At 31.1% G+C, this 17380-nt stretch overlaps 1 protein-coding gene across 1 annotated transcript; it reads right to left on the bottom strand.

Annotated features, from left to right (window-relative positions):
- Window positions 1–10798: 10798 nt before the first annotated feature.
- LOC114182469 (cytochrome P450 82A4-like) lies at window positions 10799–12856 on the bottom strand. The gene is made up of 2 exons (XM_028069344.1): window positions 11891–12856; window positions 10799–11655 (listed from the first exon to the last, which is right to left on the bottom strand). The coding sequence occupies exons 1-2, from the start codon at window positions 12836–12838 to the stop codon at window positions 11026–11028; spliced, it is 1578 nt and encodes a 525-aa protein (XP_027925145.1). The 5' UTR covers window positions 12839–12856; the 3' UTR covers window positions 10799–11025.
- Window positions 12857–17380: the final 4524 nt, after the last annotated feature.

Consider the following 17380-nt stretch of genomic DNA (forward strand, 5'->3'; position numbering starts at 1 on the left):
ACCACTTGGTTTCTGATTTCTAATTCCATCAATTTAATCTTATTTCTTTATCTGTCACCTCCTTTTCTACGTACACCATCCCATTCCATAAAAAAAAGACAAAAAAAAAAATAATTATACAAATATTAGTTTTCATCGTAAAAAATTGACAATATAATCTAAAACTTCTTGAAACACTATAAAATGGGGTAAAACCCTATACATTTGTGTGTGATTTGGAATAAATTGTTAGGTTGAAGCACTTACATTTATTTCACATAACTTTTGTAGTAGAGACTTAAAAAATAATGTGTTAATCTACATTCATTTAACATGATTTTTGTAATGAAAAAATGAAAAATAATGTCTTAACCTACATTCATTTGACATGATTTTCGTAATGAAAAAATGAAAAATAATGTGTTAACGTACATTCATTTAACATGATTTTTGTAATGAGAGAATAAAAAATGTGTTAAATGAATATAAAAGCATGTAAAGTAATTTTTTTATCAACATTATAACCATAAAAAACAGGTCATATTTCTCACCATACTAATATTAATATGTTTTGTTTTTTTATAATTTTTTTAAATTTAAAATATAAGAAGTATCTACAATATTTTCTTTTAATTTTGGTATTTTCAAATTTAAAAATCTTGGCACATTATTTTTATAAGTTTTATTTTAAAATGATGGTATTTTTTTAATATAAAAAACATAATATTATTATTATTATAATTATAATTTATTTATTTATTTATTTATAATTGATACGTTTGTCTTTAAATCAATCGTGAGGAAAGTAATCGTATTTGAAGGACATCTTGCTCTGTATTCACTCGTGTCACAACTCAAAAAACATAAAAAAATAAAAATATAAATCACTACCAACAAAGTTATTTCCGTATTGTTGTTGGGCAACTATTTAAGGCTTCCTATTCAAAGCCGCGTTACATGTCTATATCGTAACGATAATTTAATTATTGAACATGAAGTCAAAGTTACCACCTTAATCTCAATTTATTATTACAATGATGTCCCTTCATAAATTTAATATTTATAAAACAAATAAAAAATTATAAATAATAATTACTGTAACATTTTTAGCGGCTGCATAAAAATTAAAAAATAGGATCGTTTCACTATAATAATTAAAACAAAAAAATTTAATGTACAAAGTATATTAATACAGTCCTAGAACAGAAAAGACTATAAAAGTATAACATTTATACAAATCAACTAAAAAGATCAATTCTAATTCTAACCATAGACTACTCACTTACAACCACTCCCACTCAAACTTTTTATCAACTTAAAAGATGACTCATCAACCTCCATAGGTGCCTCTAACACTGTAACCACATTTGCTCCCATCGAATAGGTGATCATCGCAAAAGAAAGACAAATAACACATAAACACAAAAGAATGGTAAGCTAATGTAAACAAGAAAATATTCATATGAAAACTTAACTCAGTTTACCAACATAACACACATAGGCATACATATAAACAAAGATACAATTACACTAAACTCAATTATCCGGATACATGCAAGTGACATCGGATCTCTTGGTGGCTTACACTTGTGCGTGGTTCCCAAACTCTGCAGAAATTGGCCTCAAGGGGTTATCACCCAACCACTCACAAGGTAAATCCCCTTCACGCCTAAGACTTGATCAAGTCCAGTGACTAGGACCTCCTGCTACTCCTCACAACATAACTCATTATGCTCTACGTGAGCCTTAATGATTATTAGAATGTCAAGATACCAACCAATACCAAGTCTTTATGTCATTGCATATACTAAAAAACCACCATATAGAATTTCTCCTTGAATAAACATCATAACTTCGCATGCTCACACAACATTTCATACCAATCATCATCTTATATATGCCCACAACAACATTTTTATCTCAATTCATAGCAATAAGGACTATAAAATCCAGTTCAAGTATACACAAAACATCCAAAGTAACCAAAATAGCAAAAAGCAGAGTAATCAGTGTTATACATAAAATATATCCAAACGGTGAAAACCATTTATTTAACCATAGACTTCAAAACAAAGATCCTACTAGTCAAAATGAAGATTCATGTGCCTAGGATTAGCTAATTTCAACTTAATCTGACGGTTAACAAAGTGAGAATCTTCATTTTACCAATAAGTCGTAGTGCTGAAAACTGGGTAGCGCTCAGTGCCAGAAAGTAGTGCCCAAACTAATCAATTCGCAAAATCAGCGCTCAACACCACCTGGCTAGCACTCAACGCCACCTGGCTAGCACTCAACACCACCTGACTAGCGCTAAGCGCCAATCGATAAGCAACTTTCACTATATTTAAGTTTTTTCGTTTAACATTTATTCACAATGAGATGTAAATAATATAAAGACATTTTTTTTACAATTTTGCTAACCTTTTTCTTTAAATGATTTTTTTTTTAAAATAATGTAGATGTGAGTCTAACTTAGTGATCCCTCAAATTTCGTATAATAATCCCTCAAATTTAGTTTCTAGCAATAAAAATTAAAATCGACAAAAAGGTTCTTTGAGTAAATACTATAGGATTATTATACACGGGAAGTGATATTTTGACAATGTTTAAGTGGTTCTTATGTGTCACTTGATTTTTTTAATTGCATATTGTTTTTCACGATGGCAAAGGAACAAGAGAAACCCGTGATTCTTTGTAATTTTTTATTTTGAATGTCAAACTCTTTCGTGCTCCTGCTTTGTGTTGAATATAATATTGCAAAGGCATATACATATATATATATATATATATATATATATATATATATATATATATATATATATATATATATATATATATATTACTTTTGTAACAAAATCACGCCTCCCTTTTAGTTGCCATGATATTTTGAAGCTATACCCACACCTTCTAGAGCAGCACATGAAGTGGAGATATCCTTTAACATGCAATGGGGTGGTTTGGCAATTCCGTGGCATGATTCTTATGAACGTTGAGGAGTTGTTGATGTTTTTCTGCAAGTTGTGTGATTCATCCACAAACCTTGGTGGGCATATCTTGGATCTATTATATTCTCTCCATAGGCCGTGGTGTTAGATCTACTCTCCAACCTCTATAAATAGAGGCTTAAGTTCACCTCTGAAAACACACAACTCACACTTCCTTTCACCCTCTATTGTTTCTCACTCTTTCCCATCTTATACTTCTTTTTAATATCATGGGTTATTTATTTACTCTTTTTTTAAAGAGTTATCTTGCTTGTTCTGAGATCCTCGGAAATTCTGAGAAGTTCCTGTTGTATCCTAGGGGGCTTGCGCAATACACTATAGATAGATCCTTAAGGGCAATGAATCTACACGCTTGAGAAAGTATTTTTGTTCGTGATTTTGTCAACTACTACTACAATCTTAAGGACTTATGGATGAACAGAACAACAACAACACATCCTCTACGGAGAATCCAAATACTGTTTTCAGAGCTCAAATAGTCTTTGCAAACCTTTTCCGGATGTGTCAAAAATTGAGGTATTCTCTGGACAAAACTTCTAGCGCTGGAAAGAACGTGTGTCTACCCTTTTAGACATGTATGGAGTTGCTACTACTCTCACATCTTCAAAACCCAACTCTAGTGTCCCTTCAAAATAAGTTGAAGACTGGATTCATGCAAATAAGGTATGTCGACACACTTTACTTAGTGCATTGTCTAATGACCTGTTCTATGTGTACTATTCATACAAGGAAGCGAAAGAAATTTGGGATTCATTGATCCTCAAATATATTATTGAAGACGTAGTCAGACAAAGATTCATCATAGGAAACTACTATCGTTGGGAGATGATTGAAGATAAGGACATTAAGATCCAAATCAACGAATATCACAAGTTGCTTGAAGATATCAAAGCAGAGAACATAATATTTCCTGATGAGTTCGTTTCAGAACTCTTGATCAAGGAACTACCGTCATCTTGGACTGACTATAAACAACAGCTGAAACACCAGCACATGAAGATGTTGCTTTAAGAGCTCATTACACATATCATAGTTGAAGATACCAACATCTAGGAATGTGCTACTACAAGGGCTAAAGCATTATTTGCAAAAGCTGACATTGTAGAAGAAAAACCTACACCAAAATGGTACACGAATAAACCTAATCACAATAAGAAAAGTAATTTCCGAAATTCCCGTCCCAAAGGATCTAACCCCACCTTTAAGAAAAAGGGAAATTGCTTCGTATGTGGGAAGCCTGACCATCATGCACCTCAATGCAGGCATAGAGCAAGAAATGATAATCCTCCTAAGGCAAATATTACCCAAGGGGAAGATACTATAGTTGCAGTCGTCTCACAAGTAAATTTGATGACCAATGTGAGTAAGTGGGTGGTAGACTCTGGTACTACTAGGCACATATGTGCAAACATAAGTGTTTTTACCTCTTATACCAGTGTAGGGGAAGGAGAAGAACATGTCTATCTTGGTCACTCCAGGACAACTCCTGTCCTAGGGAAAGGAAATATTCTTCTAAAACTCACATATGAAAGACTCTAGCCTTGAGTGATATGTTGCATGTGCCCTCTATTAGAGTTACCCTAATATTTGTAGCACTACTAGGAAAAGTTGGGGTTAAAGTGTCATTCGATTCTGACAAGATTGCAATGACAAAAAATAATGTTTTCGTGGGGAAGGGATATATTGATCAAGGTTTCTTTGTACTCAATATTTCAGAAATTATTAATGAATCTTCTTCTGCTTATATTGTTGACTTGTATGATGTGGCATGCTAGATTAAGACATGTGAGTTCTTCATATGTTATGAAATTGCAATGACTAGGATTAATTAGCGTGCATGATAAACAAAGTGGTAAATGTGATATATGTGTAGAATCTTAAAATAACAAAGAAAACTTGTTATTCTGTAGAATGTCAAACTAAATTGTTAGGGTTAATTCATTCTGATCTAGCTAATTTAAAACAGACTATGTTTAGAGGTGGTAAAAATTATTTTGTAACCTTTCATAGATGATTATTCTAGATACACCAAAGTGTACTCAATCAAGCATAAAGATGAAGCTTTTGATGTGTTCTTAAAGTATAAGGCAGAAGTAGAAAATCAATTGAATAAGAAAATCAAGAGAATTAGATCAAATAAAGGTGGTGAATATGTTTTGTTTAATAAATATTGTGTTAGAGAAGGTATCATCCATGAAATAACCCCACCATATTCACCTGAGTCTAATGGAGTAGCTAAGAGAAAGAATATAACTCTTAAGGAAATAATGAATGCCATGCTTATTAGTTTTAGTGCACCTAATAACCTTTGGGGAGAAACCCTTCTTATTGTATGTTTTTTATAAAATAGGATAGCTCATAAGAAAACCAGTAAAACTCCTTATGAGTTGTGGAGAGGTTATCAACCTAATCTTAAATATCTAAGAGTGTGGGGGTGCCTAGCTAAGGTAATGTTACCCGATCCTAAGAAAAGGAAAATAGGTTCTAAAACCTCTAATTGTATGTTTTTAGGCTATGTTGAACATAATGCTGCCTATAGGTTTCTTGTTCTTAAAATGATGTAATTGAACATAATACTATTGTGGAAACAAGAAATGTTGAGTTCTTTAAACATATATTTTCTTTAAAGGTTAGTGAGACACCTAAACAGTCTATAGATAAAAATAGTGATGACATGTGTGAAGTTTTGAGAAGAAGTAAAAGACAGAGGAATGAAACTTTTTTTGGAGATGACTTTTACACTTATCTAATTGAAAATGATCCAACAGCCTTTCTAGAGGCTACTAGTGTTCTTGATGCAAAACAATGGGATAAGGCCATTAGGACTGAAATTGAATCAATTCAGAAAAATAATACTTGGAGTTTAGTAAATTTGCCTAAAGGAGCAAAACTCATTCGTTGTAAGTGGATCTTTAAGAAAAAGTATCACCCAGATGGATCCATAGATAAGTATAAAGCAAGGTTAGTAGCAAAATGTTTTACTCAAAAACCCAACATAGATTATTTTGACACCTTTGCCCTTGTGACTAGGATTTCCTCAATTCGAGTTTTGTTAGCCTTAACAACTACCCATAAGCTAGTGATACATCAAATGGATGTTAAGACTGCTTTTCTAAATGGTGATTTAGAGGAGAAAATCTATATGACTCAACCTGAGAGGTGTGTTGTCCTTGGTTAAGAAAATAAGGTATGCAAGCTTTTAAAATCTTTGTATGGGTTAAAACAAGCACCAAAACAGTGGCATGAAAAACTAGATAGTGTCTTACTGTGTGATGGTTTCTTACTTAATGATGTTGATAAATGTGTATTCTAAATCTGAAAATGGTGAATGTGTCATTATATGTTTGTATGTGGATGACATGTTAATATTTGATACATGCATTGATATAGTTTCCAGAACTAAATTCTTTCTAGGATCTAATTTTTAAATGAAAGACATGGGTGAAGCCAATGTGATTTTAGGTGTTAGAATCATAAGGAAGGGAGATAGTATATTACTATCCCAAGAATAATACATTGAGAAACTTCTTAGGAAGTTTGGATATTATGATTTCAAACTAGTGAGTACCCCATATGATGTAACTCTAAATTAATGAAAAATGGAGGAGAATCTGTTTCTCAACCTCAATATACCCAGATAATTGGGAGCTTACTGCACTTAATGAGATTTTCAAGACCTGATATTGCTTATGCAGTAGGTATATTGAGTAGGTACACTCAATGTCCTAATCAGGAACATTGGGATGCACTTGCAAGACTTATGAGATACTTACGAGGTTCAATGGATTATGCCATTGAATATAGTGGATTTCCTGCTGTACTAAAAGGATACAATGATGCTAATTGGATCTCTAATTCAGATGAGACAAAATCCACTAGTGGTTATATATTCACACTTGGGGGTGGTGCGATTACATGGAGATCAGCCAGGCAAACAATTATTGCAAGATCAACAATAAAATATGAGTTTGTTGCTCTCGAAATGGTTGGTAGTGAGGCTGAGTGGTTGAAAAACTTCTTAGCAAACATTCCTCTAGGAATGAAACCAACCCCATTTGTGTCAATACATTGTGATTGTCAATCGTTAATAGCTATAGCTAAAAACAAGAACTACAATGGAAAGAACAAATATATACAATTAAAACATAATTTGGTTAAGCAGCTGCTAAAGAGTGGAATTATTTACATTGATCATGTGAGGTTAAAACAGAATCTAGCAGATCCTCTGACTAAACCCTTGGGAAGAAACATGATATTAGAAACATTAGGGGAAATAGGTCTTAAGTCACTTCCAAACAAACAAGTGATGGTAACCCAACCTTTGTGATTGAAGATCCCAAGAACAAGGTTTATATGGGTAAAAACAAGTAACTTGTTAGTTCTGATAACACTAAATTGATTTTAAATCAATTATGTCCATTCTTATGGTGTGTGTGTGTGTGTGTGAAAGTTCTAGAGACTGCATTTTTTAGAGGTTAAACTTTGTGATTAAAATTCTTCGTGGTGTAAGAATTTTAGTTTAAACAAAGTTTTAATGATTTTCATATCCCTTACGAGTGGTGTATGATTTGCAGCATACACTTGATGAAATCACCTATATGAGTGTCAAGTGGGGCCGCTTGTATAAGATTTTTGCATGATCTCTAGAGCACTCATGAATTTCGGGCATGCACATGGCCTAGTAAGCGCAACACAATGATAACAGCAAGGATTGTGGGGGTGTATTGTGATTGATAAACCGCTAACACACACTAAGTATTTTAGTTCATATAGCTTACTATACCAACTCTGATGCATTACATCCTATGTGAGACCCAATGATTTTCTTTCTTAGTTCGTTCTATATCTTACCTTTTGCAATATGTGGGGGACTGTTGAATATAATATTGCAAAAGGTATATATATATATATATATATATATATATATATATATATATTTCTTTTTGTAGCAAAATCTATTTGAGGCGCCTCCCTTTTAGTTGCCATGATATTCTGAAGCTATGCCCACACCTTTCGGAGTAGCACATAAAGTGGAGATATCCTTACGCAAGCAAAGGGGTGGTTTGGCAGTTCCGTGGAATGATTCTTATGAACGTTGAGGAGTTGTTGCTGTTTTTCCGCAAGTTACGTGATTCATTCGCAAACCTTGGTAGGCATATCTTGGATCTATTATATTCTCTCCATGGGCCATGGTGTTAGATCCACTCTCCAACCTTTATAAATAAAGGCTTAAGTTCACATCCGAAAACACACAATTCACACTTCCTTTCATCCTCTCTCGTTTCTCACTCTTTCCCATCTTATACTTCTATTATAATATCCTAAGTTATTTATTTACTATTTTTTAAAGAGTTATTTTGCTAGTTCTGAGATCCTCAAAAATTTCGAGAAGTTCTTGTTGTATCTTGGGGGTCTTGAACAATACATCGCAGATAAGTCCTTAAGGGCAGTGAATCTACACGCTTCAGGAAGTCTTTTTTTTTCGTGATTTTGTCAGCTACTACAACACTTTGTTCTCTCTCGCCTTTTGTCCATATTGCTCCATCGTAAAGGTTTATCTGTCTCTTTCGCATTGTTTTAATATTAAGGTTTCTTACATTATGATGGTTGTATATTCGTTTCTTCTTGTTGTCTGTTCTTCCATCTTTGAGGAGTGTGTGTGACGTATTCCGTTTTCCCTTTCGTTCTTTCAGCATACTAGTTCAAAGATATTATAGGTAAGTTTTCGTTCTTCCAGCATTATGTTACTTTCAAAGTCTTATTTTATGTTTTTTAGGTTTAGGGATTTTGTAACCCTTGTTTTTGTAACCCCTATTTTCATATGTGTAGGATGACTTGATGGTTTATGGAAGAAAATCCTTAGATGTCCTTGATTTTTTTTTCTTGGGGTTTATATTTCGTAGTTTTCCTCAATTGACTTATATTTAACATGGAATTGAATTGACAAATGGTTATCAGGAAGTGCCTTGAAGCACATGGCTACATTTTGTTATCTTAAAGAGTGTTGTCTTTCCTGCTAAAAGGTTGTGGAAGTTTTTTTAGGTCCCAAAACAAAACTTTACTTTGTGTTTGGACGAGGGATTTCAACAATTTCAAGAAATTGAAATACATAATATTGAAACTCTTATCTCATATTTTTTTAAATCAAGCTCTTTGTTTCCATTGTGTCAATTCCCATTATATTTTATATTCTACATTTATTTTCCTTCAACCCACGAATATTTTGTTATTATCACCCTTTATCAGCAACTAACCAATTAATTTAGACCATATTAGTACCCCTAGGATAAATATTTGAACTTGTCCACTATATTACTTGTGTGATTTGATACACTTACCAACACGTAACAATTAGCCTATGGATTTGTTCTTTGGTCCTAGGCACGAAGGGGATTAACCTTGTATGGCTGGGTGATAACCCCTTGTGGCTTTGTACTCTACGGAGTCTAGAAACCATCATAGGTGCACACCTCCAGTGAATCTTATATCCAAAGTATGTATCCGGATAATTGAGTTTAGTATCAACTGTTATTTTTGTAGAATCATGTATTTTATTTATATTAATGCTAAAGTGATATGACTTATTTTCTTTTGTATAAATTTCTTTGTATGCAATTTACCCTGTGGTTTCTGTGTTGTTTGGTTTGCTTTTATTTTTCTTTTGCAATATCACTTAATTGTGTGAGTAGAGAAAAACATAAGTGAGATTCTCCTCTAATAGACAATCGTGAGGATGCTGAATAAAATTATATAAGAATAAAGTTTATATCAGAATAAAATTTTAATAGAAATATTATTACTATTTAATATAAATATTATCACTATTTTTAATTCCATTTCTTCATAAATATGGTCTCATCTCACATATTTTTGTAATTACATTTTATATAACCAAATAAATTATTAATTATTTTTTCCAAATGTGCTCTAACTAGTATCACGTTTAATTTTATAGTCATTTCATTTTACTAATAATTATTTTAATAGTTACATATGTATTAACACATAGAAATAAAATACATTAATGAATTCGTTCTCAAAGGTGTCTTTGTTGTTCTTACTATGTAGAAACATTCATCTTCACCTTAAAATTCATTCAAGAATGACATTAAGGATGAAGTATATGTTAGAAATATTTTAATATAATTTTAAAAATAAATAATTAAAATAAAAATTCTACTGTTACTCATGTTTTTATAGACCTTTAATTTATGGGTTAATGTGTTTTATGATTAACGACTATATTTTTATTACAATTTACTCCTTTGTCTCCTTTTGCTACCTATAAATACCACCTATGTGCATGGAGAAGGAAACAACAACAACAATAGAGACAACAAACACTAGAGTTTTTCTTCTTCTTTTCTTCTCTATATTATCTTTAAGACAATGTTATTAATAAGGTTTGGAAATCCTTGGCTGCACTCGATCGATCTGACGGGTTGTCGTATCTTGGGAGGGAAACGCATATGATTTGAAACACATATGATTGTGTATTTTTTTAGCCCTATGCAATAGGGGCGTTTTCTCTCTAAGGATAATGATATGCGTGTCTCAACCCAGACTATTTATACTCCTTACCTTTTATCTATTATTTATTATTATTATAATAATTATGGAGTCTCTAATTAATATTCTTTGTTTTATATATATGTTTTATATTATTATTGATTTAATAATTATTATTATATCATTTTATATTTTTATTATTATTAGTATTATTTGAGTAATCATTTTCTAACTGTATACCTTTATGGTATTCGAATGAGTCTATATAAAATAAAAACATTCAAATCAAATAAATAAAAGAAAGATGAAAATAAGTTTTGACAACCTTTTCTTAATATATAAAAATACTCCAAAACAATACATATATTTTGTATGCTCTTACGGTTCTCAAATTTATTAATTTTCTCGCCTTTATTTCCCTAAAACTTACCAACAAACCAGTGAAAAGAACTAAAGATTTCATCTACCAACAAGAACAAGATCCAAATCTGTGTACCAATAGAGCTTAGGAACATCTACTCCTATGTGATGATTACATGGTTTCATAAAGACTAGGAGCCAAACGAGGTTTGATGAGAACTTCAAGGGGAGTAACCCTAACATTGGTCAATTCCACTGCTGCAGTCATATCTATAGGTTCACTTGAGGTTTTTGAGACATCAAAGCAGTGAAGAAAGTTTGCCAAAGTTAAATAAGAACTTCTAAGCCCAAAGGTTATTCCTGGGCATACCCTCCTACCACTTCCAAAAGGAATGAGCTCAAAGTGTTTTCCCTTCACATCCACATCTTTGTGTGTGGTGAGGAACCTCTCAGGCTTGAACTCCAATGGCTCTGGCCAAATGCTAGGGTCTGTTTGGATCTTCCACAAGTTTGTGATCAAACGAGTTCCTTTCTTCACATGGTATTCTCCAAGCTTGCAATCTTCTCTGAATTCACGAGGCGCATTAAGAGGAGTGGGTGGATATAGCCTCAGCGATTCCTTAACAACTGCATGAAGGTACACCAACTTGTTTATATCTGACTCAGTCACAAGTCTCTCTTTCCCAATGTGAGTGTCAATTTCTTCCATCACTTTCTTCAATGTGTGAGGATTGTTCAGCAGCAAAGACAGAGTCCAGATGTTAGTAGCAGAGCTTGTGTCTGTTCCTCCCAAAATCAATGCCTGCAAAAAAAATTGGGTACCAAGTCTTCAAAATTTGTGATTCATCAAGTTATAAACAAAATCTACTAGATAATAACAAATCGAAAAAATTAACGGAGAGATATAATACGAATGAAACATACGTGAATCTAATTTATACATGATATCACCTCCGATCAGACCAACACAAATTAATACAAAAATGAAAGAGAAATTGATGATGGCAATCACAAAGTGAAACGCAATAGAAACGCACCATTGCGGTGGCTTTGATGATAGTATCAGAATCAAAGCCATGAATGTTGGTTCCATTGATCTCCGAGAGCATCAATTCCATGAAATCTTCACCTTTGTCACCTTTCTCGGCGTTCAAATTCCTTTTCCTCTTGTGTTCTTCCAACCATTCCGCAACCACAGCATCCAGCTCCTTGAAATTCTCCTTCATGGCCTTCTCATGCCCTCCGAAATCGAACCGCCTCAGCCACGGCACCGCGTCCCCTACGGCGAACACCCCCAACAGCCGCATGTACTCTTTGAACGCCGCCAAACAAATCCGCGCTTCTTCCTCCTCGATCACCGCGGTTTCTCCGAAGTACCTCTTCCCGGCAACCATCCTCAGCACCATGTTGAACGCAACCTCCTTCAGCCACTGCGTCATGTCCACCATGAAAAACTCCTTCTCTGTTTTCCCACGTCTCCACTTGTGGTAAAGCTCTTTCGCCGAGGTTCTCACCTCGGAGATGCGCACGTGCGAGAGCGCCTCGATGCGGTGGTCTGCGAGGAACACGAACGCCACGTTCTTCCTCATGTCGCGCCAAAATTGGCCGTAGGGTGCGAATCCTAGCATGGCGAGGTTGTAGGTCATGTTTTGGCAGGCCACAAGGTAGGGGCGGTAGGACACAGCGACGTCGTTTGTGGTGAAGCACTCTTTCGCCATTTCCCAGTTGCTTATGACTACGGTTTTCACTGTGCCTATCTTGATGCTGAAGATGGGGCCATGGCGGTCCGCCAACTCGCCCAGGAGGTAGTGGGTGGCCGGGGACCGCGCTAGCAGGGGGAGGTGGCCGATGATCGGCCACGCGCCGGGAATTGTTGGTGGTTCTTTGTTTCTGGTGCGGTGGAGCACAAGGAAGAGGTAGAGGAATGGCGGGATTAGAACCAGAAGAGCAACTGTGAGAGGGGAAAGAGTTTGGAGTGACTCCATTTTAGTCACAATATTTCTTTCAAGCTTCTGTACCCATGTTATATATATATATATATATATATATATATATATATATATATATATATATATATATATATATATATATATATATATATATATATATATATATATATATATATATTTGTATGCGATCACCAATAGAAATACATGCATACTGAAGTTCTGTGCGAGTTTTATAAGGTAATAAAAAATATTTACCAAAAGTATTTATCAAATCAATAAAAGATAAAATTGGGCAATAAAAATGTGTAAAAAAAGAGAAAAAAACTGTTATTAATTGCTGCAATGAATATGTTGTCCTCTTCATGTTAATAAAAATTGAGATTATCATCACAATCTTTGTTTCTTACTAGGCTTAAAAGTTTTATGGAAAAAATATATCACATATTTTTATCATAATAAAATAGCTAAAGAAATTCGTCACAATGTATATATAAATTAAATATGAGATAAAAAAGAAAGACATAATTAATAAAAAAAACATTAACATTATGTTGAATTGAACTTTGAACAGTATAGGTCAATAAAAAAAAATTCTAAAAACTTATCAGTATCAAAAAACCTTAAAAAGGAAAAGTGATATATTTGGTATTCATTCTTAGAGTGTGTTTGAAACGTGGTTGAATTAATTAATTTACTTTGAGAGAAGGAATTGACATATCTAATGCGTATATTAAGTCCATATGATGACAGTTTTAATTTAATTTTACAGTTTTAATTAATTTTTTTTGTGAGTTATACTACATTATTTTCAATCTTTTTACAAGTTTTTATTTATTTCAAATACAAAGATTTTAGAATATTTACATTATCATTAATATTTTATTTAATTCTTAATATATTTTTAAATTTTTTTTTATATTTACGATATTATTTAAAATTCTAAATTTTATTTTTATGTTTTGTAAGCAGTCTAGAAGAAATATTTTATATAATTTAGGTATTAATGTTACGACTAAGAAATTGTGGGTTTAAAGTAAATTTGCATTAAACGTTCAAAGGGAAATTTTCATTTTTTTAATGCTTAAATAAATTTTAATTAATAAAAAGTTGTTGATTTTTTTTTAAGTGGACCATTATTAGTATTATAGTGGTGAGAGAGAGTCACATGAAACTCAGGACCAACAATATTTCGTCTTTTTCTATTGAAGAACAAATAAAATAGTGTTTTTATAGATAAAAGAAATTCATCTAAAATGTTTTAACCTCTATTTGTTTCCATGCTTCCACTCAAATAGAAAGTAAACAAAAAAAAAATGAGAAGAAAAACATGAAAAATGATATGTTTTTGAGAAAAAGAAAAATCCGTAACAAAAGTGAGATGATTTGCAAGAAGAAAGTTTAAATATTTAAAATATAATAGTTCTTTTAAAATTATTATATTATAATAATATAATATTCGTGGAAGAGTTTATTTTTCGTTTTGGTAATACAAGAATGGCGTGGACCACACCAAATCAAATGGAGATGTGCAAAAGGATAAAATAATAAATAATCATTTATTAATAAAAGTAAATTCATTTATTAAATTTATGTTAGTAATTAATGAAAATCAATTATGATGTTATTAAATTTATGATAGTAATTAATGAAAATCATTTATGATGTTACTAATATTTTTTAGTAATCTCTGAATCATATCATTTACTCCAACAATTCAAGTATACCATAAAAGAAGTAGGGGTGATCATATGCCCTCCTACCGGGTGAGTCACGATATTAAACCTGATATTGATCCCGCATAAGCCTGCAATCTATGTGGGCCCACCCATTTGTCTGTATAAAAAAAATTTATATTTATATATATATATATATATATATATATATATATATTAGTTATTTATTTTTTGACTTCTGCATGAACGTTCTAAATTTTAACATGAATGAAAAAGACAAGTATTATGTACTTTTTAATGTACTAAAATTTGAATAGTATGTCGTATATATCAAAGTATGTATGTGAATATAATGATAATGTTGAATTATCAATTTATCATCAAACTTTCCAAAGTCTTTTTTTTTATTTTGTGAACTTGTTTAAGTTTCTAAATTTGTTGAACATTGAAAGTTTTATCATCATAAGAATTTTAAAAAAATATATAAGCAAGCTAGCATGCGAACTTGCACTTATACGGAACAACAAAAGTTTTCAATCCATGTTAAAAATGCAGGGTGAACTAGCCCGACCCGCATTTTATGAATTAAGTGCAAATCGGACCTAAATGAACTAGACTGCATTGTCACCCCTGAAAAGAAGCTCTCACTTTCTCCTTCTAATTCTTTATCCAGCTACATTTGCACATCCGAACAGAGCCTTTATGAGAAACATATATTATTATATATTATTATGGAACATATATAATGTAAAAATAATTACAATTGAAACTTAAATTCAAATTATTTTAGAAAAAAGGATTAAGGCAGGAAGAAAATGTTTTGTAGATTGGGTGACAAAAGAATCAATGTGACTCATTTTGTGATTCATGATTCATAAAAAGGAGTAGGATGGGTTGGTCCACTACCCCGTCAAAGGTTAAAGTAGTAAGTATAGTTTTTAATTAATTTATATATATATATATATATATATATATAAATATATTAAAAATTCATTTAATTATATAAATATTTTAATCTTTTTAATCTTTTTAATTAAAAAAATTAAAATGATTATTTTTGAAATAAAATATACTATTAAATTATAAAATAATTTTATGAAAATATAATTTTTATAATTTTATTATGCATACTATTTTTATTGTGGAAATGATTTTTTATTATAATTAATTATTTAAATTCAAAAAATAGTTACTAACAATTTAAAACTGAAAAAAAATTATGAATAATTATTTGAAGTCAAAAAATAGTTATTGAAAAGATAAAATACAAAAATAATTGTATATATATGAAAGTGAATCCTCTTCATTAATAATCTGTGAAAACACTGTATGTGTTCAATTTTTTTATAATAATAAAAAATAAAAAAAATATTATTATTGTTATTATTATAATTATAAAATTAAGTATAAATTATTTTTATAATTTTTTTGTAATTAGCTTTTATTTATTTTGTAGATAATATTTTAATTAAAACAAATGGTTAAGTTTAAAAAATAGTCAAATAAAAAAATTTAATTTAAATAAATTGTTGCTTAAAAGGTAATATTGATAAAATAATTATATTATTTTTTTAAAAAATATTTAACAAATAAAATTGAAAAATAGATGTGAACAACAAAAGAACATAAATCCCATTAAATATTATATATAGGTATAGATATAAAAATAAGTATCAATAGTATATATGTTAAACTATTTTATTATAATAAATATTTGAATTTAATTTTTATTAGTATTAATGAGTGAAAACACATGCGTTCATGTATGTTCAATTTTTTACGACAATAAAAATTTATTATTATTGTTGTTACTATAATTAAAAAATCAAATTAAATAATCTTTATAACTTTATAGTAATTTCTTATTTATTTATAATTAAAATTGGTTAATTACAAAAAATATAGTAAAAAAATTGGTTAAATTTAAACAAACGATCACTTAATGGATAAAATAGATAAAATAATGATTTTAATTAAAAAAATTATTTAAAGGGTAAAAATTGAAAAATAAATGTGAACCCCAAAAAGGAGAATCTCTTTTATATATAGGTATAAATGAATAAAGTTATAATATTATTATTGTACTATAGGTATCCGAAATCATCTTGACCTATATACTTGAGGTTATCTCAAGTAGATGATGTGAACGTCTACTTGACATCATATCGATCTAAAATGATCGAGATCATCTCTATTCATATGTAATCGAGATAATTTCGGCCCATATCTACCTGTGATCACCTTAAATAGCCATGAACACCTACTTGATATAATCTCTTTTTGTAATGACTGAGATCACATCGGCTTAGTCACATTGTAATAGTGAGGATCAACTATGATAAAATGAAAGTCAAGAGTTAAAATGTATTAGCAATATCATTAGACCCAATAAGGTGAAGACCCGTAAACCTAATATAAATAATATTGTTCACGAGCATTTATTAGAGCATTTAGAGACACGCCCCCTCTCGACTTGGAATGACACCTGGACTTGGAAGCATCTTGACTTGAAGGTTGAAGAGTAAAGAAAAGAGCTTCTTGTGGACTCTTTATAGTGTGCTTTCGATCTTACAAGAATTTTGGAACCTACCACGGGACCGAGATATATTTTGTGAAGAAAAACTTTCACTACAAGAAAAATTACTATTACCTACTGCAAAAATCTGTTGGTAAGTCACAAAATCTATAGGTAAATCAATTTTAGCCACATAGTATTCAAGGGAAAAAAATTCATAGGTAAACTAATCCTAGCTAACGTTACCTACCAATTAATTCATATGTAAATTACCTACGAATAAATCTATAGGTAATGTGCTTGTCAGCTTTTCTGCTTAGATAAGGTTTCCTAAACTATTTTTATGAATCCAAACTTGTTTTCAACCTTTGGTTTTAGTTTTATATAAGA

Source organism: Vigna unguiculata, chromosome 4, assembly GCF_004118075.2.
Source record: "Vigna unguiculata cultivar IT97K-499-35 chromosome 4, ASM411807v1, whole genome shotgun sequence".
NCBI classification, from domain to species: domain Eukaryota; kingdom Viridiplantae; phylum Streptophyta; class Magnoliopsida; order Fabales; family Fabaceae; genus Vigna; species Vigna unguiculata.